Source organism: Leucopleurus acutus (assembly GCF_964270905.1).
Source record: "Leucopleurus acutus genome assembly, chromosome: 18".
Lineage (NCBI taxonomy): Eukaryota > Metazoa > Chordata > Mammalia > Artiodactyla > Delphinidae > Leucopleurus > Leucopleurus acutus.
The window spans coordinates 70,347,763-70,374,700 of NC_139160.1; the positions used below are offsets into that span (position 1 = coordinate 70,347,763).

The 26,938-nt window shown below is 40.5% G+C and overlaps 2 protein-coding genes across 4 annotated transcripts in view; both read right to left on the minus strand.

The window, feature by feature from the left end:
* The window catches only part of CCDC168 (coiled-coil domain containing 168), a gene marked incomplete at both ends in the record, with an annotated part of 28,051 nt that extends 12,752 nt beyond the window's left edge, over window positions 1-15,299 (minus strand). The window contains 5 exons of the mRNA XM_082859269.1: window positions 805-2,623; window positions 3,170-7,730; window positions 14,783-14,816; window positions 14,914-14,947; window positions 15,072-15,299. Of these exons, the coding sequence (XP_082715395.1) occupies window positions 805-2,623; window positions 3,170-7,730; window positions 14,783-14,816; window positions 14,914-14,947; window positions 15,072-15,299 (6,676 nt within the window). The remainder of the gene's footprint in view (window positions 1-804; window positions 2,624-3,169; window positions 7,731-14,782; window positions 14,817-14,913; window positions 14,948-15,071) is intronic.
* Window positions 15,300-19,733: 4,434 nt separating this feature from the next.
* On the minus strand, window positions 19,734-26,547 carry TEX30 (testis expressed 30). 3 transcript variants are annotated; one of them, XM_082859692.1, is made up of 6 exons: window positions 26,460-26,547; window positions 23,248-23,321; window positions 22,529-22,759; window positions 21,710-21,761; window positions 20,979-21,184; window positions 19,734-20,125 (listed from the first exon to the last, which is right to left on the minus strand). In XM_082859692.1, exons 2-6 carry the CDS (start codon window positions 23,260-23,262, stop codon window positions 19,952-19,954), a joined length of 678 nt encoding a protein of 225 aa, XP_082715818.1. In that variant the 5' UTR covers window positions 23,263-23,321; window positions 26,460-26,547; the 3' UTR covers window positions 19,734-19,951. The 3 variants fall into 3 exon arrangements, with proteins under 3 accessions (XP_082715818.1, XP_082715819.1, XP_082715820.1); XM_082859693.1 differs by lacking the exon at window positions 26,460-26,547 and adding an exon at window positions 24,083-24,146; XM_082859694.1 differs by lacking the exon at window positions 23,248-23,321 and having other exon boundaries at window positions 26,460-26,538.
* Between the last annotated feature and the right edge of the window lie 391 nt (window positions 26,548-26,938).

The window sequence follows — 26,938 nt, forward strand, 5'->3', positions numbered from 1 at the left end:
TACTTCCGGTCCTATTCAGGAATTGTAGACCTGCTTCGAGTAAAACTTCCTTGCCCATTTTTTCTTTTTCATTTTGCCATCTTGATTCTGATGTGCTGCTTGAGGTGCTCCATTTATTAGAGGTATATTTACACACTCCTTTCCCTTCCTCTTGTTTTAACTGTATAATATTGACTTTTTTTCTTAATGGGCCTTTCTTTGCTTTCAGTTTTTTGTGTGTTTTGATGGCAGGTGAAACAGGTGTAGGTGAAAAAAAGGTATTCATAAATATATTTGACATACTTTGAGATATTTCTTTGGCCATGTCATCCAAGGTGTAGACCTGTTCCTTTCCATGGCTGGGGGCACCAGACCTAGTGATATTAGTTGTCTTTAAAATGGATGCCATCTGGGCTTTCCCAGTTCTAGACTTAGGGATTAGTGCTGCATTTTTCAACCCTTTAATTTTAGGTGACGCTGGCATGTAGATACCAAAAGACTGCAGGGTTCTCACTCGTAAATCCTTTGGTAACCCTATTTTTTCCTCTGGAATAGAACCAGCAAGTTCCTTTGTAGGGCCTCTTTCAGATAGGATATCAGTCGGTGCTTTAACAGATAAAGATTCACTAAGTGATTTCCCTGTCATTGGAGATAAAATCTTTGGACTCTGCGTTTTTGTTCTTTTTGGTAGCTTCTCAAATGGAAGTGAATTCAAAATAGAGCAAGACACAGGATGCAATACACTTTGTGTGAAAAGTGTGTGTTGCTGCAGCTCCTGAGCTATGGTAAGCGATTCTGGGATTTTTTCCCTTGCTGAATACTTACATTTTAGATCTGATTTCACAAAGCGAGGTTCCTTCATGTTAGGAGCATGGAAAGTGAGGTGCTGGGAATTCCATGGCGCTGCTTCTCCACCGAGGTCTTTGACTTCCTTCCTGACATTTGAGGCCCTGCCCTTCTCACCCCTGGAATAGGGACACGAGGCTCTTTCTCTATCTGGCCACTGTCCTTGGTGTTGCAGCTCATGACTGAACCTCATCTTCCACGGCATGTCCGTCTCTACTTTGCTTCTGTCATGCACTTTCATGTCCAGTGAAACGGCCACGGGAGGGGAAAAGGCATTCAGGATGACAGCTGCCACAGACTGACCTTGTTTCCTCATGGTTTTGTAGTTGCATTCAAATTGCCTACCATGGCTTGGTGCACCACATTTTGTGATGCTAAATGTCTTTGAAATCGGTGTCTTCTTTGCCTTCAAAGTTACACATTTGGGACTCATTTTATTTCTCTTGTGTGTAAGTTTTGAGTTGTTTCTTTTTGACACAGGTAAAGCAAGTGTGGATAAATCCAAAACCTGTGGAATTGCTGCTGGTAATTCTTGGGCTACTCCTTCCTTTCTCTCTGCAGTACGATCTTCCAGTACCCCAGAGTATTTTATCTGAATTAAAAAGTCAACAGTCTGTGATTTCAGGGTTTTTGGATGTAGGGCTTTTAAATAACCATTCCCAGGGATATTAAATATCTGTGAAATTGGTGCCTTCCTTGTCTTCATAATAACACATTTGGGACTCATTTTACTTTTTAAGGCTCTACATGTAAGCGTCTTTCTCTGCCTCTTAGATTCAAATAGATCAGGTGTGGAGGCATCCAAAGACCCCAGGACAGTTGCTTGTACATATTCTTTAAACTCTGCCTTTTCCTCTTTACCATGATTGTACAGGTCCCCCGTACATCTCCCATTACTTGGGACATCACATTTCATTGTATCAATTAAAACTCGACCAATTAGTGATTCCTTTGACTTTAGAAAGGGAAGGGTTGAACTTGCTGACCACACCATGCCATTTAGTGTCTGCTGGCTTCTCTTTGGCTCCTCTGCCTGGGTTGGATCCGGAAGCTGTGTTTGTCGTGGGATGTCTTGTTCTGTAACAAACAGAATTTTCCCACGTCCTTTGTTTCCCCATTTGTGAAGGTCAAGCTCCTTCCTCTGGCCTGAACAGAAGATGAAATGCTGGCTGTGCTGTGGAATTATCTTTAACAACATCTCCTGTTCACCTTCTTCTTCCTCTTCATCTTGAAGATTGGTTTCTTTGGTGTCACCTGGAGTAATATTACCTTCATGTGGTGATATCTCTTGCTTTACTTGTTTAGAACTGAGTCTTTTTTCCCCTAACATGTTTTTTTCCCTTTCTCTCTTGCTATACCTATTAACGGCAGGTATAATAGACGTGAGGGAGTACCTGGCGTCTGCCATTTTTTCACCTTGACCCACCTCTTTCATTTTGGTTGTTAAGTTATATCCCAATTCTTTTCTATGATTTGGGCTAGCACCAGCCTTGATATTGAGCATGTTTGAAATTGATGGTTTCTTTGCTTTTAAAATTCCACATTTGGGCTTCATTAAGGTTTTCATGTCTGAATATTGTTTGAAATTTCTCTTGCTTTTGGATATAGATAAAGAAGCCAGGCAGAAATCTAAAGTCACTGTCTCTTTCTTTTCAATAACATCAGCTTGTTCCTTTTGATGGTTTGCATCAGATGGAACACCACATTCTCTTTCAGAAACTATTTGTTCATCAATCTTTGCTTCTCCTGACATTGGAGGTGAAAACCTAGCATAGCTCTCTAGCTTTCTAAGTTGAAACTGATCCAATGTAGGGCATGAAGCAGAGCTTAAAATAGTCTGTGCAAAATGTGTTTGTGGTTGTACCTGAATATTTATACTTCCTGGTTGTTTCAGTTCCTCATCTGATTTGACAAGGTCATGATCCTTCTTCTGATATATATTGAATATGAGGCCTTGGCAAGTCTCTGGAGCTGGTAAATCTTGTTCCCATGCCTTCTCCGCCCCATCTTTCACACTGTTAGATAAACTACTCATATTGATAGAATCTGGGCAACATATTTTTCTTCCATTTGGCGATTTCCCTTGCACTAGCTGCATATGACTAAGTCTTGTTACCATTTGCATATCTGTCTCCACATTTAATCCAATACTCATTTTGATGTTGGGCAAAGTAGGCACCTTGAAGTGAATGATATCCAAAAATGCATCTGCTATATTTTTATTTTGCTGTGGATTCTTCATCTTTATTTTTAAATTGCATTGCAGTGCCTTGCTCTGCCTGCCATTAAGCATATGCAAAATTGATGGCTTTTGTTCTCTCATAGTTCTATACCTACGACTCACTGTTTTTTGCTTCCTTGCTAATTTTAATATGTTTTTCTTCCTTTTAGATTTAGAAACAAAGGGGTCAACCGAATCAGAAAACTGTGGGAAGGTCACTTGCAAATTTTCTAGTAACTCTGAATTTTTCCCCACAAAATAAGAATCTAGTTCCCTTTTAAGGTTTCCACTAGATGGTAGGCCACACTCTGTTGTAGTGTTCAAAAGTTTATCAAGTGATGAGTTCCCTGCCTCAGGAGCTGGAATCTCCAGACCTGTAGGGGCTGTTATGTCATCTTCTGGTTTGTTGATCTTCTGGAGTTCCTTAGCTTCTTGAGGACCCATCTGGAGGCCAGTCTGCAAAGCAGTTTGTGTAAAGCATGTTCGGTGCTGTATATCTTGTTCCTGTGTTAAACGGTCCAGTGCTGGGTCTGGTTCGGCAAGGTGGGTCTCTTTCCCTTGATACCCATTGATCCAGAGGTACTGGGTATGTTGCGGAGCAGTTACTAGCAACGTTTTTTGCTCCTCTTCCTCTGCATCTTGTACTTTTTCTTCTCTGTCATAGAATGCACTACTCTTATCAAAGAAATCAACATACTGTGGTCTCCCCTCACCTGCTAGTCCCTGGAGCTTTACCTGAGCATGGCAGAAGCTGTTTGTCTCTTCTTGTAACCTGCTGTACACAGGAGAGTAAAGGGTGTTTAGAAATTCATAAACCAGCCCATTAGCTTGGTTGATCTTTTCAAACTTGGCCTTAAAGTCAGATTCCAGTTCCTTTCTATGACCTGTGATATTACATATTTGTGAAATTGATGGCTTCAATGCCTTCATGTGTACAGACTTGGACTTCACTCTACTTTCTAAGTGTGAGAATCTTACTCTATTTTTCTTCACTTTAGAATGAGATAAAACAGGCATGTGGCAAATAAAAGTCTCTGGGAAAATTGCTGGTAAATCTTTGGGTAACTCTGCCTTTGTTTCTGTAAAAGAATAAACCATTTCCCTTGTATCACTTCCATAATCTGGGACATCACTTTCTCTTGTTGTTAAAGGGTCTCCAATCAGTGATTTTTCTGATGCTGGAGGAGGCATCTCAGAATGTGCAGTGCATCTTAAATCTGTTTGTGTGGTCAGGCTTTTCTTCATATTCTCAGCATGAAATGGATCTGTTATGGCCGAGTAAACAGACTCCATCATGATTTCTGCAAATGTGACTGGTTGTTGCATTTCTTTCTTTGTTTTAAGCTCTTTCTCTGGATATGCATCCAATCTGAGGTTCCAGCAATCCTCAAGGACAGCTTCTGGTGAAGCTTCTCTGTCCCCACTCATTTCATCTTGCAATTTAGCTGCTTCTGGTGTGTCTCCAGAGTCACTTCCTTTAGTAATGGTATCTGAACACTTTTCTTCTCTTTCAACTTCTGATATCTCTTGTTTTAGCTTGGTATGACTGTGATTCTCTGCATTTAATCTGCTGTGTGTTCTAATATGAGGCAAAATAGACACGTGAGGGTCAAGAACACTCAGAAGCATATCTGCCACAGTTTTATCTTGCAGTATTTGTTTAATCATGATTTTGAAATCACCTCTCAATCTTCTTCTATGATGTATTGGTGGTGTCTTTACTTTCATAATTACACGGTTGAGACAGAGTACATTTTTGGTTTCTGGTAATTTTTTTCTGATTCTCTGCCTTTTCACACTTGATAAAGGAAGCATACGCCTATGGAAAGACCCCAGGGCAACTTCAGGTAAAACTCTTTTTAAGTCTTCCCTTTTTTCTGCAATTTGATCATCCAGGGGCTTTCCGGGGCTTCCACACAATGCGACACCATGTTCTGTTGTTTCAGTTAAAACTGGCAAGCTCTCTGACACTGTAAGAGGATGCACTGGATCTGCGGTTTCCCTGCCTGTAGGTCTGTCTGTGCTTTGCTTCACCTTCTCAACTTGAAATGGATCCAGTGTGGGGCATGGACCAGTCCCCACAATTGTTTCTGTAGAAAGAGTGTGTGGTTGTACCTCTAGCTCTTCATTTTGAGTTGTTCTACTTTCTGAACAGCTATGTCCTATTTCAAATTTGACGTACTTGGGCTTCTGCTTTAGTTGTAGACTCAACCTGAAACCTGGTGTTAGCTGTGGATCTGCTTCTTGTAGAGCCTGTTGTTCTTCCTCTCTGTCATGTTCCTGTGGTTTTTTAAATATACATCTCTTCTCAATGTATTCTGCACTCCATGTTTTCTTGTCATCTGGTAATTCGTCTTGCTTTACGGCTGAATGACTAAGCCCTATTCTTGATGTATCTGTCTTGGTTTTTAATCCACTCTGCGTTTCCATATGAGGTGGTTCAGAAAGGGCAGTGTGAGTGGCATCGTGAAATGCATCAGATATTCTTTCATCTTGCCTATTTTTTATGCTGCTTCTAGTGTTGCATTCAAGTTCCTCACTTTCACTTAGGTCACCATCTTCTGTAACATTAACTATTAATGGTTTCTTTTCCTTCTCAATTACACTTTCTGGACTCTCTTGAATTTCTCCACCTGCTGATTGTTCACTGCTTTTATGCTTTTTGGTTCCTAGTGAAATGAGCAAGTTGACATCTGAAGACTCCAGAACAATTTCAAGAAAATCTTTTTTGTGGGTATTTCCCTTTGGAAAGCACCTTTGCATTTCTGATGTACTAGTTGGTAACTTCTCTCCATTTGTAAGTAGAAGATGTGAATTCTCTGTACTTTTTAGGTCCTCCCATGTTTTCTCTCTTCTGTCTGGCTCCATTTTGGGAGAGGAATCAAATTTCTGCAAAGGTGCTGATATAGCTTCTTCTAAAGGTGTCTCATGCTTTGCAATATGCAGGTCAGATGTTTTTTCACTATTTGGGGCACAAAACTCTGCAATATCGATTTCCTTTGCTTGTAAAATTGGGTCTTTAAGAGACTCTTTATTCTTCCAGTTTGTTTCTATTAATGAAGAACAAGGTGCTTTTTGTTTATAAGCATTGACCATGAAAGACTCTTCTAGCTGAGGTGGAATTTTTGCTGAAATGTTTTTTAGTTCTTTATTGTCTCTGCCATGATGCTTTTCGTTTTTAGTACTCCCTGAGGTTCCTCTTTTCTCAACAGGCCCTGCATAGTTGACTTTCTCTGCATACAGTGACTTATTTTGCTTCAGCAGAAAATGTCTACATCCTGTTAAACCTGGCATAAATTTCACTAGTCTTTTCCTGGAATACTTCCTAATATAAGGAGGAACAAGCTTGAAAGCATAAGTACGACACAACGCTATACCTGATACACCTTTTCTTTGATGTAACTCTTTCTTCTTAGTTTTATACCTGTGTCTTAACTTGCTACATTCTGAAGTGTGACATACTGTGATTTGAAATACTGGCGAAGTTGATGTTTTCTTTGACTTTTGAGGTGGAACTTTGAGACTAAATTTACTTTTACTGTGTAATGTTTTTCTTCTGTTTTTCTGCCTGGTCATGGTAGGTGAAAGAGGCACTGAGCCATATGCAGGATACTGATTTAATTTTGAGCTAGCAATTTGTTTCTGGCCCTTTGTCTTTACACTCTTTAGTTGTGGCATCACTTTAGCAACTGAATTTGGGCTTAGAGTTAAAACTAGATGTCTGGCATTATTAAAAATATTATTTTGCCCTGGGATTGAATATTGAATCTTGTTTGAATCTTCAAACCAAACAGAATATTGGGCCTCTTCTGAGTGTTTTGTATCAGACTCTAGGTCCTTGATTGAATCTTGAGTCTCAACAGAATGTGGGACTTGGACCAAATGTTGGCTCCTGTCCCTATGTTGGGTCTGGAAGGAGCCTTGTGTGCTGCTGGTAAGTGGTTTCCTCATCAAATCTTGAGGCAGAGCAACGTATCTGGCCTTGATATCAGGCTGGCTATTGATTGATTCCTGGTTGTTAACAAGTTGTTGGGCTTGACTAGTAAACTGGGCTTCAGAAAAATCTTGATTCAGAAGAGCACTTTGTCCCGGAAAAGAATCTTGTGCTTCGGCAGAAATGTCCGTTCTAACAGAATGTTGATTCTGAATCAAGGGCTCTTGAGACCTTGAGTACAGATAGGTAGTTTTACTCTCTAAAGTAGCTTTGGATGTTAAAGGCATTTTATTTCTCACATTTTCTTCCAGAAGTCTGACTTGGTCTCTAGAAAGAAATAAATGGGCAGGAGGGTGTGGTGCCACATCTATATCTTCACTTTCTATAATGATTCTAGAAATTCTTGAAAAGTTAAAGTCAGAAGAAAACATCAAATTTTTATTTTCGTTGGCTTTCATTATGGAAGATAATTTCTTAGATGAAAACTGTATTGTTTCATGTTCATTTTCAGGACACCCTCTGCACCCTGGAAAAATTTCCTGTACTTCTGAATGAAACAGTGACAAAGACGAGCTAGTACCATCTGAAGATGGCTCATGACTTTCACTAAAGTGACTTATGCGATATTTACTTTCACTGGTACTTGCCCGTGTTGGTTCATCTGGCAGTGAAACTCTGTCTCCAGAGTTACCTTCATTTCCTTCAGATGTAAGTGATGAAGTAATTGTTCTTTCTGAAAAGTCATCAACTCTGAATATAAGAAAAGAGTGTGTAAATCAGTTGTCACTGAGGACCTATTTCCTACAGGAACTCTCTTTTAGATTTAAGGAAACCCAATAGAGTATATAAAAACATAGCTCAATATAGAGATAAATTGGAAAGTCATTGTCCACATTACAAAATTATTCATTACCTAGTGTCATTCATTTAATAAATCAATCCACTGACAAAGTGAAGTAAATTATTTTCATATCTAGGAGAATGAGGGATTTTTTCCTCAAAAACCTGTCCAAAAGTCTACTTTTGACTTGTCTATTTTGACAGTCAAAGTTGCAGGTTAAGATTATATCCTTTTAAAAGGAATATCAGTTTGTTTCTGTTCTCTGTATGAAAGTTTTGACAAGAGTAAAAATATCCTTATGGAACTTTAAGAGGTGCCACAGAAGAATGTCCAATACCATAAACTATAGCTTTCTATAAATAAGTCCAGATTATTTTAACAGCTGTTTGTTTTTGATCAAGAGAAAAGCCTACATTTTAGGGTAGTGCTTCTCAACATACTTTTGGGTTGAAATAATGATCATGGATGTGGACTCTCCAATATCCTTTCTACCGCAAATGATTAGGCTTGCTCTAACAATGCTCAGACCAGCAGCATCAGGGTCACTTGGGAAATGATCAGAAATGCAAAATCTCAGGCCCCACCCTAGACCTACTGAATCAGACACCTGGGGATGGGGCCCAGAAATCTGAGTTTTAACAAGCTTTCCAGGTGATTCTGATGCACCGTAAGTTTTGTTTAATGGTAAGGCAGCCTAAAGTCATCAACTGAAACTCATATAAGCTAAGTCAGAAATTCTGGTAGCTGTTTGTTCAGGGAACATAGATTATCTTGTACTTTACTGGAAGAATGACCCTACTTTTAAATAATGCTTCATCATAAACAATGAAGATAATAATATGAAATCATCAAAATATACCCCATCACAAAAATCATTTTTTCTAAATGATTTTTTTTTTTTTTTTTTTTTTTTTTGCGGTACGCAGGCCTCTCGCCGTTGTGGCCTCTCCCATTGCGGAGCACAGGCTCCAGACGCGCAGGCTCAGTGGCCATGTCTCACAGGCCCAGCTGCTCCACGGCATGTGGTATCTTCCCAGACCGGGGCACGAACCCATGTCCCCTGCATCGGCAGGCAGACTCTCAACCACTGTGCCACCAGGGAAGCCCTCTAAATGCTTTTTTATACAGGAAAATCTCATAGGATTTGGAGTAGTTTAGGCTAAACTACTGATTGCCTTTTTTCATAGAGAACACAAAATTACTAGGTGAATATTTAAAATATGTTAAATACTTCTTCAACTTCTCTCAACTGTTAAGAGAATTTATTAACATCTAATATACAGGCTGTATACACATCTTTGTTACCAACTGTGATGATTAATTTTATGTGTCAACTTGACTGGGCTGAGGGATGCCCAGAAAGCCAGTAAAACACTCTTTCTGAGTGTCTGTGAGGATGTTTCTGGAGGAGATGAGCATTTGAATCAGTAGACTGAGTAAAGAAGATATGCTCTCACCAACTGGGTGGGCATCATCCAATCCGTTAAGGGCGTGAATAGAACAAAAAGACGGAGGAAGAGCAAACTCTCCCTCTCTCTTCTTGAGACGGGACATCCATCTTCATCCATCCTGCCCTCAGACATCAGAGCCCCTGGTTCTTGGGCCTTTGGACTCTGAGACTTACACCAGTGCTGCACACCCCCTCCCCGCAGGGCTTCTGCCTTGGACTGAATTATATCACTTGCTTTCTTGGTTCTCCAGCTTTCAGAGGGCACATCATGGGACTTCTCAGCCTCCATAACCATGTGACCCAATTCCTATAAATCTTTTATATTTATCTATCTATCTATCTATTAATCTATCTTCCATTGGTTCTATTTCTCTGGAGAACCCTGACTAATACACCTACCCATTATCTTTAGTATTGTGTCACCTCTGGTAACACCGTTTGTCAGAGCCAAATTGGGAGTTGCAGTAATGATCATGGATGTGGACTCTTCAATATTCATTCTACCCCAAATGATTAGGCTAAATCTAACATGGTAATTAGATTAGGAATGGGCATGAACTCATCCCAGCATAAGACAAAGATTTTTAACAACTTCTGGGAAAAGTTGCCTTGTTCCCAGGAAAGACAGAGAAAAAAATGGCCTCTGACTTCCTCTGGACAATGCTGGTCTGATTTTGAAACTCTTGTGGCCATCTTTCTGTTCACCTTAAGGTAAAACCAACATGAGGAAAGGCAGAGGGAGAGTTACAGGACCTTAATGAAGTTGTTGAGGCACTGTATCAACCAATTTTGAAGCAAATCCTACCTCAGGATTTCCTATTATATGATTATTATAAATTCTGTTCTTGGTATGCCAGTTTGAATCATGGTTTTCTGTTACTTGAGAATTAAAATATTCTAACTGATACAGGCAGGATGCATAAGCATTCTAGGGAATCCAGGTGACCCTAACAAGTTATAGCAGTGTCCAGACATAATTAGGATAAAATTTCCTCAGGACAGGTGTATTATTCACTTAGGAAAGTGAACAGTGAAAATATGAGACATATACAGAGTTAGTTTTTTGCACATTTCAGGGAAAATATAGAAAAAAGCTGAAATGCAAGACCAATATTTCAACAATTTAATATTATGATTTTAAACATAATAAAACAATGCTAGATGTATGTTGAACCAACCTTGCATTCTTGAGGATAATCCCACTTGGTCAGAGTATATAATCCTTTTAATATGCTGCTGAACTTGGTTTGCTAGTATTTTGTTGAGGGTTCTACATCTATATTCATAAGGGATATTGGTCTGATACCTAACTTGTATACCTTATATAACTATTTGTCTTTCCTGCCCTGGAGAGCTTCCAGACCACATATTCTCCTGGGTATCCTTCTAACCCACTGGTAGCTCTTTGTCAGTCTTCTTTGCTGGTTCCTCCTCTTCTTCCTGCCCTCTTTGAAGCGCCCCAGGGCTCAGCCCCTGCTCCTCTTATCTTCTCACAGTCCCTTTGTAATCTCACACTCTCTGTGGCTTTTAATACTGCCTATGTGCCAAGAACCCCCAAACTCACTGTCTCTACCAGACATCTCTCCCAGACTACTTACTATCTCTATTGGATGCCCAATCAATCTAAGACTTAACAGTTGCAAAACAAAATTCCTCATTTCCCCATCAAAACCTGCTCCAGGGCTTCCCTGGTGGTGCAGTGGTTGAGAGTCCGCCTGCTGATTCAGGGGACACGGGTTCGTGCCCTGGTCCGGGAAGATCCCATATGCCACAGAGCGGCTAGGCCCGTGAGCCATGGCTGATGAGCCTGCATGTCTGGAGCCTGTGCTCCGCAACGGGAGAGGCCACAATGGTGAGAGGCCCACATACCACAAAAACAAACAAACAAACAAACAAAAAAAGCCCCTGCTCCACCCACAGCTTTCATCATCTCAGTTGATGACACCTGCACCTTTCCTACTTGCTCAGGTAAAAATCTTGGAGTCATCTTTGACTCCTTTCTCTCACATCCACACACTCCACTGATTCTACTTTTTGAAGTATATCCTAACCACTTCTTAGCACCTCCACTGCTACCACCCTGGTTTAAGCTACCTTTATCTCTCACTTGGATTACTTGCAAAAGCCTGCTATCTGCTTAGACCCTTGACCCAGTATAGTCTACTCTCAACACTGCAGGCAGAATAATCCTTTAAAAATATAAGACAGCACATGTAATTCTCCCGCATAAAACTCTACAATGATCCTCTGTTGTCACTCAGAGTAAAAGCCACTGTCTTTAAGATGGCCTGCAGGGTCCAACCATGATCTGGTCACCTATTCTCTAACCTCTCTAATACTCTTCTACCATTTCTGTTTGGTTAACTCCCCATCCCTCCAAGGCTTTAGTCAAATCCCACCACATATATTGCACCTACCTCTCTTCTCCTACTTCTGGCACCCTGATTCCTCTTACCCTACACTATCTTTTGTTTTACCATATCACATATAATTATCACTACCTCCCATATAATTTATTTATCATGTTGTCATTTACGATCAGACTCTCCTCTGTCTAAAACATAAGGTGGGAAGCAATGTCTGTTTTGTTCACTGCTGTATCTCAAGGGCCTGCAGCACATTGTAGGCCCTCAGTAATATTTGCTGAGTGGCCATTTTCACCTCTAGCTTTCTGATGGCTAACGCTTGTCCATAGCAAGCTGATCCAGACATACAACCCAACCTGTTCTTCAGGTTCAGTGAAGGGGGAAAAATACACATACACAAACCACCCATACATGTGGCTAACTTTAAGGAAAAGCTAGAGGCAGATATAGAAGGGAGTTAACTACAGCAATACAAGCAACTCCCACTTAACCGTTAGGTATGTCTGTGTATTTTTAAAATGTCCTTTGGCCTCTCCCCACCAGGGAATCTCAACTGGCCTTTGAAAATTTAAAAAGAACTCCCCATACTCCTAGGAAAAGACTGACAGCTCTATAGCCATGGCAACAAGTAAGTACTAGAAGTGGTTGTAAATCAGTTAAATCAATCAATGGCGTAGAGTCACAGCATAATCCTAGAGTCATAGTAACAAACACCAAACCTGCTTTTAAACAATTTTGTCTATCAATGGTAACTCGCTTCAGGAAGTACACTTCTGAAACCAACCAGTGACAGCTTTAATCTTTGAAACTCAGGCAACTGATGGCAGACTTTCCCAGGAACACACATCTAAGGCTGAGGTCAACCCTGAAACAAACCATTTCCCAAAACTCAATGGATATAAGATCAGCAGTTTGCATGGCTCACCGAGACTCTGCCTGGCCAGCACGGCTCTCCCTGACTCCGGATACTGAGTGGTAGGCTCATCCTTTGACGTCCTTTGTGCCATTCGGTCCTGAGCCCCACATGCTTCCCCCGCTCCTCCCTGCTCTCTGTTCTGCCGCTCCTCCCTGCTCTCTGCCCACCCCTCCCCTTTCTCTTCTCTCTCATCTCATAAGCAAGACAAAACCCACTCAGTCTCTGATGCAGTGCAACTTTAACCATTTTTATGCTTGAGGTTCTACCAATATTTAAGCCCTTTTACCTCAAAATAATTTAAGAGGATCTCCCAAATATAAACCCCAAAAAGGAATTCTGGTGCCAAGGTAAAATATTTTTGCTTTGTTACACATATCATTTTAACGAATCTTCATGACATTCCTAAGAGGTAATTCTTCTAACTGCTATTTTGAAAGTAAGGAAAAGGAGTGAGTTTAAGTCATTTGCCCAAGGCCATGCCATCATTTAGAGGCAGAACTATGACATACACCTAGACCTTTGTAATTCAAAATGTGTTTTTTCACTACAATGTAGTACTGCCACCATGGAAGCCGTATCTCTTTCCTAACCCTCTTCCCTCAACACCATCCCCCCCAATCTCTTCTTCTCAATTACTTTTCCCTAAAGCCTATTAAAAGTATTTACTTGCGCCTAAGCAGGAATGGAATAATGGCACAGAGGGGTGGGGAAACTCTCAGATTATCTTGATCCTGGTGCTAAAAGTCCTTTTCCCCCCACTTCCTCTTGTGGCTTCCTCTCGTCTGTCAATCCTCTGGCTTTTAGTTCCATGAGAATCTTCAATCTCAGTGCACACCTAAGCGCTGTACGCCTCAAACACCAACTCCTGGTCTGTCCAGTTGACTTCTGGATGGTCGTTTATGGTGGATGCACTTCTGAGGTGTCCTGGTTTGCTCTGGCATTCCTGTTCCCAGCCAACCCCGACTGGGATTCCAGCTTCCCGTACTTCCAGATACTGTTACTGCTTCTCAGGACACCCGCTTTATAACTAGATTTGCTAGTACTCAATATAAAAATAGAGCAACCAGGTTAAATGAATAAAGCCCCTTTACACCTGACAACTGAAAGAAATTAATTTTCAGATGCACACTCCACACAGCTAGCTACTAGTGATCTAGCTATAACACAAAACTGTGTCACTCCTACGCTTACCCACCTTCAGTGGCTACTCACTATCAGAATAAACTCCAAGCTTCTTAACAGGGTATAGAAACTCCCCCATGATCTGACTCCTGCGTATTTTTTCACCTTCATCTCCCACTACTCCCTGACTCATCCTTAGCATTCTAGCAACTCTGATATCATCATAATTTATTGCACATACCCTGTTCCTTATTTCCTTGCCTCTGCTCAGGGCTTATAATTGCCTTTCTTATCCTCCTAACCCACTGTCTTTTTCTGACTAATTTTCACTTATCCTTTAAAATTCAGCTCCAGTATAACCTTCTTCATGAAGCCAGCCCAACACCCCTATGCTGGCTTAGGTACCTCCTAGATGTTCTCATAGTATTCCAATCACTGTGTTACCGAACTGCAAGCAATTATCTCTAGATCTATGTCTCCTCCACAAGAGTATAAGCTTCCGGAGAACAGATACCATCTTATTAATTGTATCCCAGTATAAAACCCAATGTCCATTGTATAGTGATATCTAACGATTGCTGAACGGACTTTGATGAAACCAATTAAGATACTGATAGCAACAAGAGTAGTGATGTCTGTATTTAATCTCTAGCACTCAGGCATCCTTAGGATGCTGATGATATAAACGCATTTCATGTCACTCTTGCAGCACTTAGCTCAGGATCTGCTCGGTTCACAGTAGGTGCTAAATGAATATTTTTCAACTGAATTTTCAGAACTGGTGATTATTACTTCTTCATGTGTATTGGAGAGAGAGGATGGGGTAAGGAAGCAAGCCACTTAACCTCTCTAAGCTTTATTTTCCTCATTTGTAATAACGGTAATGAGTCTACCTACCTAAAAGGATAATTTCAGCAGTACATAAAAAGCCATTTAACACAGCTTGCAACAGAGCAACCATTTAAAAAATCAGAGTCCGACTGAATTATGATGTTGAACAGCTGTCATCCTCTATACACATGGGAAAACCCTTTTCTGTAATTCAGATGTAATTTTGAGTAGAACAAAACCAACCTGTTTCATCTAATTTCAAAATACGTCACTTACCTTTCTTCTGAAGATGAATGAATTGACCAGTTACCTAGAGATAAATGGGAATAAAAAATGTCAGAGCACCAAAAGGAGCAGCTCAGGCTGAACAAGTTTTATATTGAAATATTAAATTGTAGGATACTTACCAAATTTCATGCTTTTAAGGCAACTGTCTTCTTTCTGTTTCAAGGGAGACAATAAAATATTAGAGTAATCCAAATATCAAACTTCCACAATTTTATAAGTTATTCTTATGTGTTACTTTGAAAAATCAGGGAAAAGGAAATCAAGCATTTGTTCTTACCTTGTGGGCATCTGTATTATCCTTTTCTGAAGGAAGTGCAGGCTTCTTCTGAAAGGCTGTACAAATCTTTATGAGTACGATCTCAAAGATAATTCCCAGAAAAATTATAAATAAGATTGCCATCCAGTTATCTTGAGAAGTCCAGGACTCTAGAAGGTCCCATAATGTCAAAAATGCATTATTTTCCAATCCACCCACTTTTTTTAAGAAATAAAATTGCTTTGGCATTTTTATGTTATGTGAAATAGACTGATGTCTTCATTCCAAAGTCCTCGATTCTGGATGCCCCAAAACACAAAAAGGTGGTATGCCCATCTCATAACCACATGCAATGCTCTGCCAGAAAAAAAATGTCCAGTGCCACCCAGTGCCTTGTCAAGTGCAGCAGTGATTGCTCTGGGTCTAAGAAAAGTGAGGACGTGTCATAGTGGGTATTTAACTGAGCTCACATCAACTTGATTTTTGAGTAAAATAGAACACCTCATTTTATATTTCTTTTTGTTAGAGGGGTCTGTCAGCTGTGTTCCTCTTCGACAATCTACTGTGATGCTGAAAACCCAAGTTAGATTTTGGTAGATTTTGGAGTGGTCTCCTGGTGAATTTCCTCTTCACCCTGTTTCTGTTGATTCCAAGGAGCAGCTGCTTGTGACGCTTGCTGATGTCAGAATTAGGGTGGGGCAGAGCCAGATCTAAGCACTGCTCACCTTCCCTCAAAGTCTAGAGAGTAGTTTAGTCACAAGTATACAAAAAAAGTCTGGACTATTAATGAAAATATTAATACTACCTTGGATTTAGAGTACTTTCCCTTTGAAGACGTAATGAATTAATTCTTCCCTTTGTCTTCACTTATTCAAGGTCAGTTGAGGAAAGAAGTATAATTCTTTACACCAGAGTTAACTGTTCAGGCCTCTTCTGTCACATAACTTTGAGTGCAAGAAAGATTTATTGAGCTCTTACTTCCCTTGAGTATTAGAGATAATGAGATTAATGACGCATCCTAGTTTACACTCTCCCGTCTACTGGACCATAGCCGACAGGTATTTATGATCTTAATTTAGTTTAACTGTGATCATGGGGTTTGTCTTTGCAAAGTATAGCTCTCCGGAATGCATGGTAGGCATTCCTTAGTTCTAGAAGAAACTTCAACAATTCCTCTGGATTTTTCTAAGGTAAGGTCCACCCTCCTCTCTGACTCCCCATCCATATACACGATCAGGGTGATTTTATTTCTGCTGGGGTTTTCTACAATATTTAATGCAGCTGGCAATATACTCAATTTCTCTTGCCTGATGGCAGACATTCTCTAATTCATTTAATGTTAACTATCTTAAAGGGGGTTGAGTGTTTTAACATTAAGGAACTCTCTAATTCCTTAGATCTTTTAGGGCTTGATGACACTGAATCCCTAATTAGTATACCACGAATAGCTCTTATAAGAACTGAAAAGGAACTTCTGTGTACCACTCCCGCTGATGCTTAAGTCTGCAGAGAGGTAAAGAAGAGTATCCCCATCCCCTCCAGGGCTTTGTCATTTTTGTTATTTAAGTACTTGACTACTAATAAAAGTACAATTACCTATTTTTCAGCATAGACACTTCTGTCCTTTGCACTAGAAACCTCTTCTTATGTCAATCTCAAGTGAGCAGCAAAAAAAGGTAAATGCTATGTTTATTTTTAAAAGTCACGAAGACAATAAAAAATAACAGCAGAGAAATCCCATTACTAACAGTAATATAGATAGTGAAAGAAAACACCCAGAAAAAAATTCTATTTTAAAAAAATATATATCTACCAATGCCACACTCTTTGAACTATTTGGACATTGTGAACTAGGTTTTTGTTCTTTACATGTAAAGAGAAAGTCCCAGTAATAAGTGTATAAAATGGCAATATAAAACCAAGGTTATTAATATCTTAGTTCAATACAAGGATTTACTGAATAATGAATGGCTAAGGCACTGAGCAAGTAACACCAAGTGCTTTATGGATACAAAGATGAGTAAAACCATTCCCTGACCCGAAGCAGTATGTAATTAGTTGTATAGAGCAAATATGTCAATAATCTCTGAAAAGGCAGAGTGTGAATAGCAACAGAGAAGATATTATGTGGCTTTGAAGGGGAGATGGCTGGAGAAATTCAAGAAAAGCTGTGAAGTGGGAAAGAGAATTTAAGGGCCTTGAAGGAGGAGTATGATTTGGTAACAGACAAAGACTAACAAAGAAAAAAGTTTCAGGAAGAGAAGACACAAAGACTTGTTCATAAACTTTGTGTATCCAGGTTAGCTGGAGTACTGTGTACAGGTTCAGAGTATGGGGGAGAGGAAATAAGGTTAAAATGTTGATAGGGCCTATCGTGGAGAGCCTTGAACTAAGGTCTTTAATCTTAATAGTCACGCTTGGAGATCCACCAACAGTTTTTGAGTTAGACGTGTCAAATGGTTTATTGAACCAAGGAGACAATAAAATAGTAAAATGAATTAGGCTACTGTAATTCATTTTACAGTACGGGGATAGAATCAGACTTTGATACTGAAAACACAGGATTTGGCAACTAAAAGGAAGCAAATGGATTCAGAAGTGGTGCAGAAAAGCTAATGGTGAAGGAGAAAGGATTTAAAGATAATCCCAAAGCTGGTTTGTCAAGGACTAGCTTCCTCAACCTAGGCATTACTGGCATTTTGGACCAGGTGCATCTTCGTAATGGCTGGTTGTCCTGTACACTGCAGGATATTAGCATATGCCTTTCTCCTACCTACGAGAAGCCAGTAGCAGCCCCACCCCAGCCGTGACAACCAAAAATGTCTCCAGACCTTGTCAAATGTCCCCTAGAGAACAAAATCACTCCCAGTTGAGAACTACTGATTTAGGTGAATGGTTGTGCCATTAATCAGGGCCTACCAGAGCCGGCGCCAGGATAGCTCTTAGACCATAATCTCAAACTTGAAGGAGCTGCACCCTTTCCCTGCAAGATGTGTCAATTCTGTGCAGAAGAGCAGATGGGACCTTTTCACAAATGTTTATTTTGGCCTTACACGTATCACTCATATCTTTCTCTAGCAGTTGTATCTTCCCCACCCATGGCTAGGTACACAGTTCTCAAATGACAAGCTACTTCATCAATCAAGAATAGTAGTTTCGGGCTTCCCTGGTGGCGCAGTGGTTGAGAGTCCGCCTGCCGATGCAGGGGACACGGGTTCGTGCCCTGGTCTGGGAAGATCCCACATGCCACGGGGCGGCTGGGCCTGTGAGCCATGGCCGCTGAGCCTGCGCGTCCGGACAACGGGAGAGGCCACAACAGTGAGAGGCCCACGAACCGCAAAAAAAAAAAAAAAAAAAAAAAAAGTAGTTTCTGATAGATAACTTAGGGTAAAATCAACTTTAAATGACCTTCTATGACATCCCTATATTTATAGTAGTATCTTTGGTCATCCATATTATGCCTATAGTTTAATTTGAAAACTTGAATATTATAATTACATAGCTGGTTAGTAACATTTTAAATCTATTTCTTCATTGTACTTTTATATTATAGTCTGCTTTATAGTAAGTTTTCCTTTGTATTTTCCTTTTTAGTTTCACTTCTGGTTTACAGTATTAATATTTTCCAATTGATTTACCATTATTATATTTGTCAGCTCTGGTTAAATATTTTTTATAATATTTTGATCACTCCTGTTTTAAAAGTTAAGAATTATATACTATTTCAGTTAGGGCCTTGTTCAAGAAATTCAGTCAAAAAGTGAGTAACTATTGTACACTGAGTGACACGGAAATTTCAATTTTGTAGCTGTACGTGATTTCATTCTATAATACACACAATTTAGATACCGTTATCTAGGTTTTCATTCTTTATGCACTATTTAGAAAAATTAACAAGTAATTAAAATCCATTAACTTCACCAGGGCAGGAGTGAGGGACCTCAAAAATCTGCAAGCTTCCCAGGCCACCCTGGCTGTCTGAAGGGCCTAACTTTAGGGCAGTAGAGAAACCAGGGAAGGGAGTTAATTTCCTACTATAGAAAACCACTGCTCACTACAAACTTTATATATATATCATCAGCCTCATCACATTTTTGTGTTCTTTACAGGAAATATAGAACCTATGTTTTTAATATATAACTCAATACCATTCAAGTCTAGTCCAAGTGATACTTGCACTCCTCAAGGCAAAATTAAGTGCCCTAACTCTGCCTAGATACAGCACAGATGTTAGTCCCACTATTTACTCCTTATTTCATTCTTCCCTTAATCAGAGAGCTTTAGACATCAAGTTCCCCCACTATACCAAACTCCAAGTGTTTACTCATCATTGCAAACCTAATGAGGCTTTGCCTATAACAGGCCTTCAGTAAACATTTAATGAATGAAAGTTGTTACTTTATTCTAAAAACAATGTTCAGAGTCCCCATATTTGAAAATGTATCTTCATCCATCCCTTGAAATTTATTAAAAGATTAGGTTAATAGATGTATACATTCTATAAAACTGACTAAATTTACTAAAGTGTTGTTTTCCTTTCATAAAGATGACACTGCTCTGCAAAATTAAGAGTACTTTCTCAGTTGCGCAGCAATAAGACAAAAGTTCTGTTGTAACAAAATTCAATGTTTAATTTTTCAAAACTTAACTATATTAAAGAAAATAAATTATATTTAGACCACCTTCAATATTTGTACATCATCTTTATACAACTATAACAGTGCTTTCAAAAGACACTTTGTAAAGGGCATTAATTTCACAATTAAAATGTGTTTTAAAAATGGGAGAACATTAAAGGACATTAAATTAGTCTGAAATGTATCTCATAATGCCGAGAGGTATGTTGTTCTTTAACAAATTAACTGTATTTGTATTCAAAATAACATAGCTTGTAACTACAATTATTTCTTGTCCATTTCAGTGATTTCCTGGATCCAAAACAAAATCTGTGTATTTATTTCTTTGAAAACATCATTTGTTGACCGTCCTTTCACTGCCATGGAATGACTTGCTTTCTCAATCCAGTGGATTTTATTAGGAGCTTGCATTTTCTGTGCCACTTTCTCCAACAAGTTCTAAAGGGAAAAAAGAAGAGGATACTAGACTAATGTTCTACTGGTGTTCAGTAAAGATTTCCTCTCTCCCACCATACCTATACTGGCATCCATTCACTAAATATTAAAACCTAGTCTACAGCTAACTTTTGAGGCAATGGAACGTGCAAGAAGTGGCAGTCCATGTTTTTCAGATACAGCATACAGCAACACAACAGAACAGATTAGGCATTCATTACTGATGCTAAAAAGTCATTAAGTAAACTAGAGCCAAAAAAATTCTCTTAAAAAATGTTTTCCCCAAGGAAATTATTTATATGCTCTGGGAAATACACTAAAATTTTGTAATATGTACAAGTTACTTTTTTTTTCAAGAGTCAACTTTATAACAAATTGAAGAGATCTGCTTAAATGTTGAAATGATAAACCAAACGTACAGTCTAGTAATCCGAAATTCACAAGATTCAGATATTAATCCTTCATTTTCTACCTGAGAGTTAATCCATTTACCAACACTCTTTACAGGGGGATGAATATTGTCAGTATGCTTATATTTTTAGGTTCTCCAAAGCAACAGGGTTAACTAAGGAAAAAAACTAGCATTAGTAAAATCAGCATCTTTTTTAAAATTATTTATTTATTTATTTATTTATTTACTTTTGGCCACAGCATGTGGGATCTTAGTTCCCCAACCAGGGATCAAACCTGCACCCCCGGCATTGGAAGCGCAGAGTCTTAACCACTGGACCACCGGGGAAGTCCCTAAAATCAGCATCTTTTTAAAGAGACTGAATGTTGCAGGTAATATCTTGTTCCCAAGATGTTTCTTTCATTCTTTCTCTCTCATTCACACAAATATCAAGTTATAATTCACCTTTTCACACATTTCATCTGCTGAGCCTGACACAAACAGTACAGGATCTTTTATACGAAAGAGATCTTCATCTCTAAGTTTATGCTGCTGCTTTGGATGGTGCAGTGGATAGGAAATACAAATGAGACCTCGAACAAAATCATCAGCATCATCTGGCTCAGTATGACACATTACAGAAGCAGCTGCTCTTGAGCCCATTGAACGACCTAAAACCAATTAAAAGTAAGTTCAGTTTGAAATATAAACATTCACATAAAGTAGTGGTGATGATAATGTGGCAAGTCAGATTTCATTCACTGTTCATCCATCATATTGCTTATCAATAAATATTAACTACAACAGGTGCCAATTAAAAAGCTGCAATACCCAGAGACTTGTGAATAGCTAAAAACTGATCCTAAGTCAAATCTTAAAAAAAAAAAAAAAGGAATTATTTTCCAAAAGAATACTTGAAGTGGTGAGGACAGTCCTTGTGAAGGAATCATTTGAGAGGGGGTGATTCAGGGATATAAATAAAAGGAGACATCTTCAGGTTATAACACATATATATGAGGTTTAAATTAGATTTAAATATTAAAGTATCTTGGTGTTACACAAGGAAGTGACTTACCGAAACAAAACAAAAAAATCCTTAAGTCTCTTCCTGTCATTAATTTTAATTCTCGATTACCTATTCCTATATTAATATGAGTAGACTTTAGAACAAGTATTCACAAGTATTGAAAACTTACCTCCAAGGAAAACACCTGCCAGTTTGTATTCTCCTGAGGTCTTTAGGTAATTCTAGAAAAATCGACCAAAAAATTATCAATTCTTCTCCCATGAAATATTCCACTGGAAAACCAACATATATTTTCTCATCATTACTGAAATGTATGAAAATTTTTGCAAAAACAAGAAATTTCAAGGGATTCTTCTTGGAAGAGGTAATCAATTCTTTGCTCTCTGGTCATGCCTTCACTGTCAAATCATAAACTGGGTAATACAGGCAAATAAGTGGGAAAAAAACACTGTCTAAAACAAATTCAAGTACTAAAATATTTTTAAAGAACAAATCGTGGAGGGAAGAAAAGCCAGTAAAAGCTTCCAACTAATACAAAATGTGATAATACATCTAATTTAAAGCTCTGAAAAAGTCAGTAAGCTTGAAGTAATCTGGATTAAAAGAAATTTCAGATTTGTTTTATCCAGGGATTTTATAGTTTCTAATAGAGAAATCACGTATTATTTGTACATTCATAGTATACAAGGCAAAATACCTAGAACTATATATCCTAAATTTCAATATGTAAATTACATCATAAGTAGATTCTTTGGCAGTATCACGGAGAAACATTTATGATGTAAGCACTCATCCCCATGGAAACTAACTGATGGCAAAAAAGAGAAATCTGACCATTACACAGCCTTCATACACTGCTGAGTTTCTAAGAATACTCATTAAAGGATTTTTAAATTAAATCAAACGACTGCTAATAAAATGTCTTAAATTTATTATGAATTTTAAAAACAGAATTCTGTCATAAGTAAATATAAAGAAATTTTCTTACCAAAACTGATTTATATGCCTTAATTCTATGTACAATATTAAGGCCTTTACAGGTAAATCTCAGGCTAAAAAAACCATGAGATGCAAGATGGGATGCCAGTGACATCAAATGAGGAAGATTCATATCTCCTGATGCTCCATGTGTAAGAATTATTCCATATGTTAAGCTCTTGTTAGGTACCAAACAAACAGCATCTAGTAATTTATTTCCAAAAGGTATTTTTAATTTAACCTGGAATTCAAGAGAATAAATGGATCAAAAATTACTTCCTTGCCTATTCAGACAAATGAATAACTATATATGCTTGTTCTGCAAGACCCATGATTCAAGTCACAGCCTCCAAATAAAAAGCAATGATATTAAGAATAACTAATATTTAAGAAATACTTATTGTGTCAGGTACTATTATAACTGCTTTATATGTATTAAATCATTTAACATTCCTAAGAATTCTAAGAGGCAAGTACTGTTACTATCTCCATTTTATAGCTGAGAAAACTGAGGCACAGCAGCTTACATAATGTGCCCAAGGTTATATATCCAATTAGCTAGGATCCAAACTCAGGCAGTCTGCTCCAAAGTCCTCACTCTTAACCACTAATGCTATGCTGTCTCTCACAGTACAAGATGAAAATAAGAAAATTACTCTGGAGCCATATGACTACAAAAAAAAAAAAAAGGAACCTTGAAGATGCAGAATGTATGAAAATATGTATTACCTCTGTATGACTCATTTTCACTGTTGAATAACAAACTTAAAGTGCATTACATCTGAGAAGCAAAGGACATCTCCCTGAAAAGAAGATTCTGTTGTGAAAGGTGGGTTGGCAGACACAAGAACTATGAATGAACACACTCAGTAGCTAAAGTAAACATTTAGAACTACTTCTCTAAGAACTGATGTCTTTACAAGCACATTATTTATTTTCATTCCTACGGTCACTCAGAGTTTGTTATAGGACCAGGTGTGGGGCTGGCAGATGTTATTTAAGATAAAGCCAATGTGATATCTTCACATGGATGCCTTAAGGAAATTCATATCAAAGTAGGATGCTGTATCTTGGTAATGCTGTAAAAAATATATATATATGTATTTTTTTCCCTAAGTATCTTTATTCTCAACCATCTTCAACTTAATTTCACAGCATCTTTCTATTAACCCATTTCCTTCGTCTTTATCATTCCCAGCTCTTCCTCTGACCCTGCAATGGAAGTACACATCCACACCCTTTGTCCTGAGACTCTGCAGAGCCTCCCAGTAGGCAGAGTGTAAATCTCCACCCTATTGCCTTTGGGCTTGGCTATGTGACTTGCTTTAATCAACACAATATGTCTCAATGTGCCACTTCTGAGCTGAGGCATGGCAAATTTCCAGAAGTGCTCTTGAACTCTTGCCTTCAGCCCTGAAAAAAACATGCTTCATGTATTTTTGCTTTTTTTAGCCTGGGTTCCAGAATGAAGACACATGGAGCAGACCAGAACCCAAAACTAAAGTCTGGAGTCCAGCCTAGTCCAACCAACATCTAAACCACTGAAGAACCATGAAGTGTCTACCTGAAGAACCAAGAGCATGAAATGCAGGGAGCCAGAGATTTCAGGGTTGTTATGCAGCATTCCTTCCTATAGTATGAGATCTTTTATTGTTCAGGATATCATCAACGTCAGGATCTCCATTGTTCATCTTTTTTCCCATTAACATTTACTAATTCATTCACTGAATAGATAATAACATGGTCCAAAGTTAAAAAGGTACAAAAATATACAGTGGAAAGTCTCTCCCTCATTCCACTTTTGCCTTACCATCCAGATCCTCTCTTCAAAGGCAACCAATATTCTGCTATCTTTCAGATATTTTATATATATACCTACAGACACACACATCTCCTTTTTCTTTTTATAAACTGGTGACCTACTTTTCTGAACCCCCCCCATATGTATCTTGGTGATTACTCATTTCCTTATACAACAAGCTTCTTGTTTTTTTTATGGCTATAGAATATTCCAAGGAAGCGTTGTACATTATTTTACCAACCATCTATCAATTAAAATGAGATTGTTTCCAATCTTTTGCTAAAACCATATTGCAATGAGTGGCACTGTACTTAACATTATTTTCACATGTGTGTAGACATATCTGTAAGAGAAATTCCTGTGTCAAAGGGTGTATTCACTTACAATTATTTTTTAAGAAATACATTTCATTTTTGAATAGGTAATATACGCACATGGTACACAATTTTAAAACAGTTAACAGTAGTTAAGTCTCCTCCCATTTTCCCCCAGCCACAATGTTCCTTTCCCTTCCCAGAAGCAACCACTGTGACTAACTTACTGTGTATATCTTTCCCTTTGTGTGTGTGTGTGTGTGTGTGTGTGTGTGTGTGTGTGTGTGTGTGTGCGCGCGCGCGTGCAGAATTCTCATATTTGAGCCTGAAGGGTATCAGACTGGCTGCAGAAAGTTCTGGGGTTTAAACTGGGGGATGATGGACTTCAATCTTCATTGTCCCTGTTTTCATAAAGGGAGCCTAGTAACTGTGCCCGGGGTCCCCTGGTTCAAAGATCCTGCTTTACGTTCTCAAGAGACCAGCCTCCAGTCTTCTAATGGGAGAGAAGCAGAATCCAACGATGTGACACGGGGAGAGAGCGCCGGCGGTCTACCTACTTCTCCGGCGCGTTTCACCGAGGTACAGCCCTCCACATCCATCCCCAGCGCCATTCCTTTCGCTGCCACCTTCTGCACCTTCTGCACATTTCGAAGACTCTGTTTCTGACGTAGACCTGTTCCCCCAGCACTCCCTGCTGCTGGTTTAGAATTAAGCTGATCTGCTAAGGCTTGGGCTTTCTGGAGCCCAGTATCTTATTGCTGTTGTTTCCTATCGCATTTTCTCAATCCTTGTGGGTGTGCGCCTTTTTGAAAATCCCTTTGCTGTACTTTTAGTGAGAGTTCAGGAGGGGGGAAAATTAGGTACACACGTATTCAACCCACCCTCTTAACCTAGAGTGCTCTGCTATCCGTCTGCCGGCCGAGGGCGTTTGGCTTTTGGCGCTGCCGCTGCCCTTTTTCTGGAAAACGCCCCTCCCTTCCAGACTTCACGGTGCACGCACAGTCTGTCCTCCCGCAACGGTGCGCGCAAGCTGGGCTACTCGGGAAACAGCGGAACAGCTGCAGGATGTAACCCCAACCTGGCCTAGACCGTCCAGGCTGTCAGCATGCCGGGCTCTGGGGGTCAGACGGGGCAGCGTCTCAGCTGCAAAGGCGGCCGACGCCACCAACCAACCTCGGGGAGGCTGCGAAGGTTCATCGCATGGAGTCGCGTGCCCACGTCGCGAGCGTTTTCACGCCCACGAGGCGACGGCGATCACATCTGATGCCGGGGGTCAGATGCCACCCCTCCTGTAGCCGTCCACGGGCAAAACGCCCGCGCCTCATCCACCGCGTCGACGCGGGACGCTGGAAATCGCGGGGCTAGACGCCAGCCTTGAGAGTTCAAGTCCTCTGGGGGGCGGGGGGGAGGTCGACAACCTGGCCGCGTCAACAACGAGCGGTCAGAGAGCCGACACTCCCGGAGCTCGGGACGCAAAGGCGCCCGACGACCGTCCGATTCCGCCCGCCGGCGCCGGGGCCCCGGCGACCCTCCCCGCTCGGAGACCGCCGGTGCCCGGCTCGCGGGACCCAGGCCGGAGCCGCTCGGCTCTCCCCGCCCGCACCGTCCCCTCACGCCGCCTCCTGACCGGCCGGCCGGAGCCCCAGCGGCCGCGGCCCGCGGGACTGAACCGACACCTCACGCCTCACGGAGCCTCCCAACAGCCCCTGAGGGGCTACGGCCGTGAGCCCGAAACGCCTCACGCGGGGCCGCAGGAAGCCCCCGGGCCCCTCGGAAGCCGTCCCCTCTCTGGCGGCCCGAACCGCCACCGCCGCCGCCGCACTTACCAGGGACGGGAAAGTGGCCGGGAGCACCTAACCTCCCTCACTCTCTTCAGGCAGCGAACTTCCACACTCGAACTCGAAGGGACCGCCTCGCCGCACCCGCCAGTGCGTCCCGCTACGGCGCATGCGCACGCAGACCCCGCCCCCACACGGGCGCGCGAGCTGGCGCGCGGGGCACGCTGGGAGCGGGAGTTTTCCCGCCGCTGTCGGCGGGGGCGTCCGCTCTCCGACGCCGGGGGCGCTGACGTGGCGCCACCTGTCGCTGCCTCAGTCCCGACTGCGTCCACTCAGGACCCTTCCCCGTCCCAGCCACTCCATTCCAGCAGTTGCACGGGCCAAAAAACGCGGGGTCAGCTCTGATTGTTCTCTTTTTCACACACCCCGCAGTCAATCCAGCGACCCCGCTTGTTCGACTGGCAAATATGTACAGAATCCAACCACTTCTCACGCTAACACCAGACCCGCCGGAGCCCCACCACCGT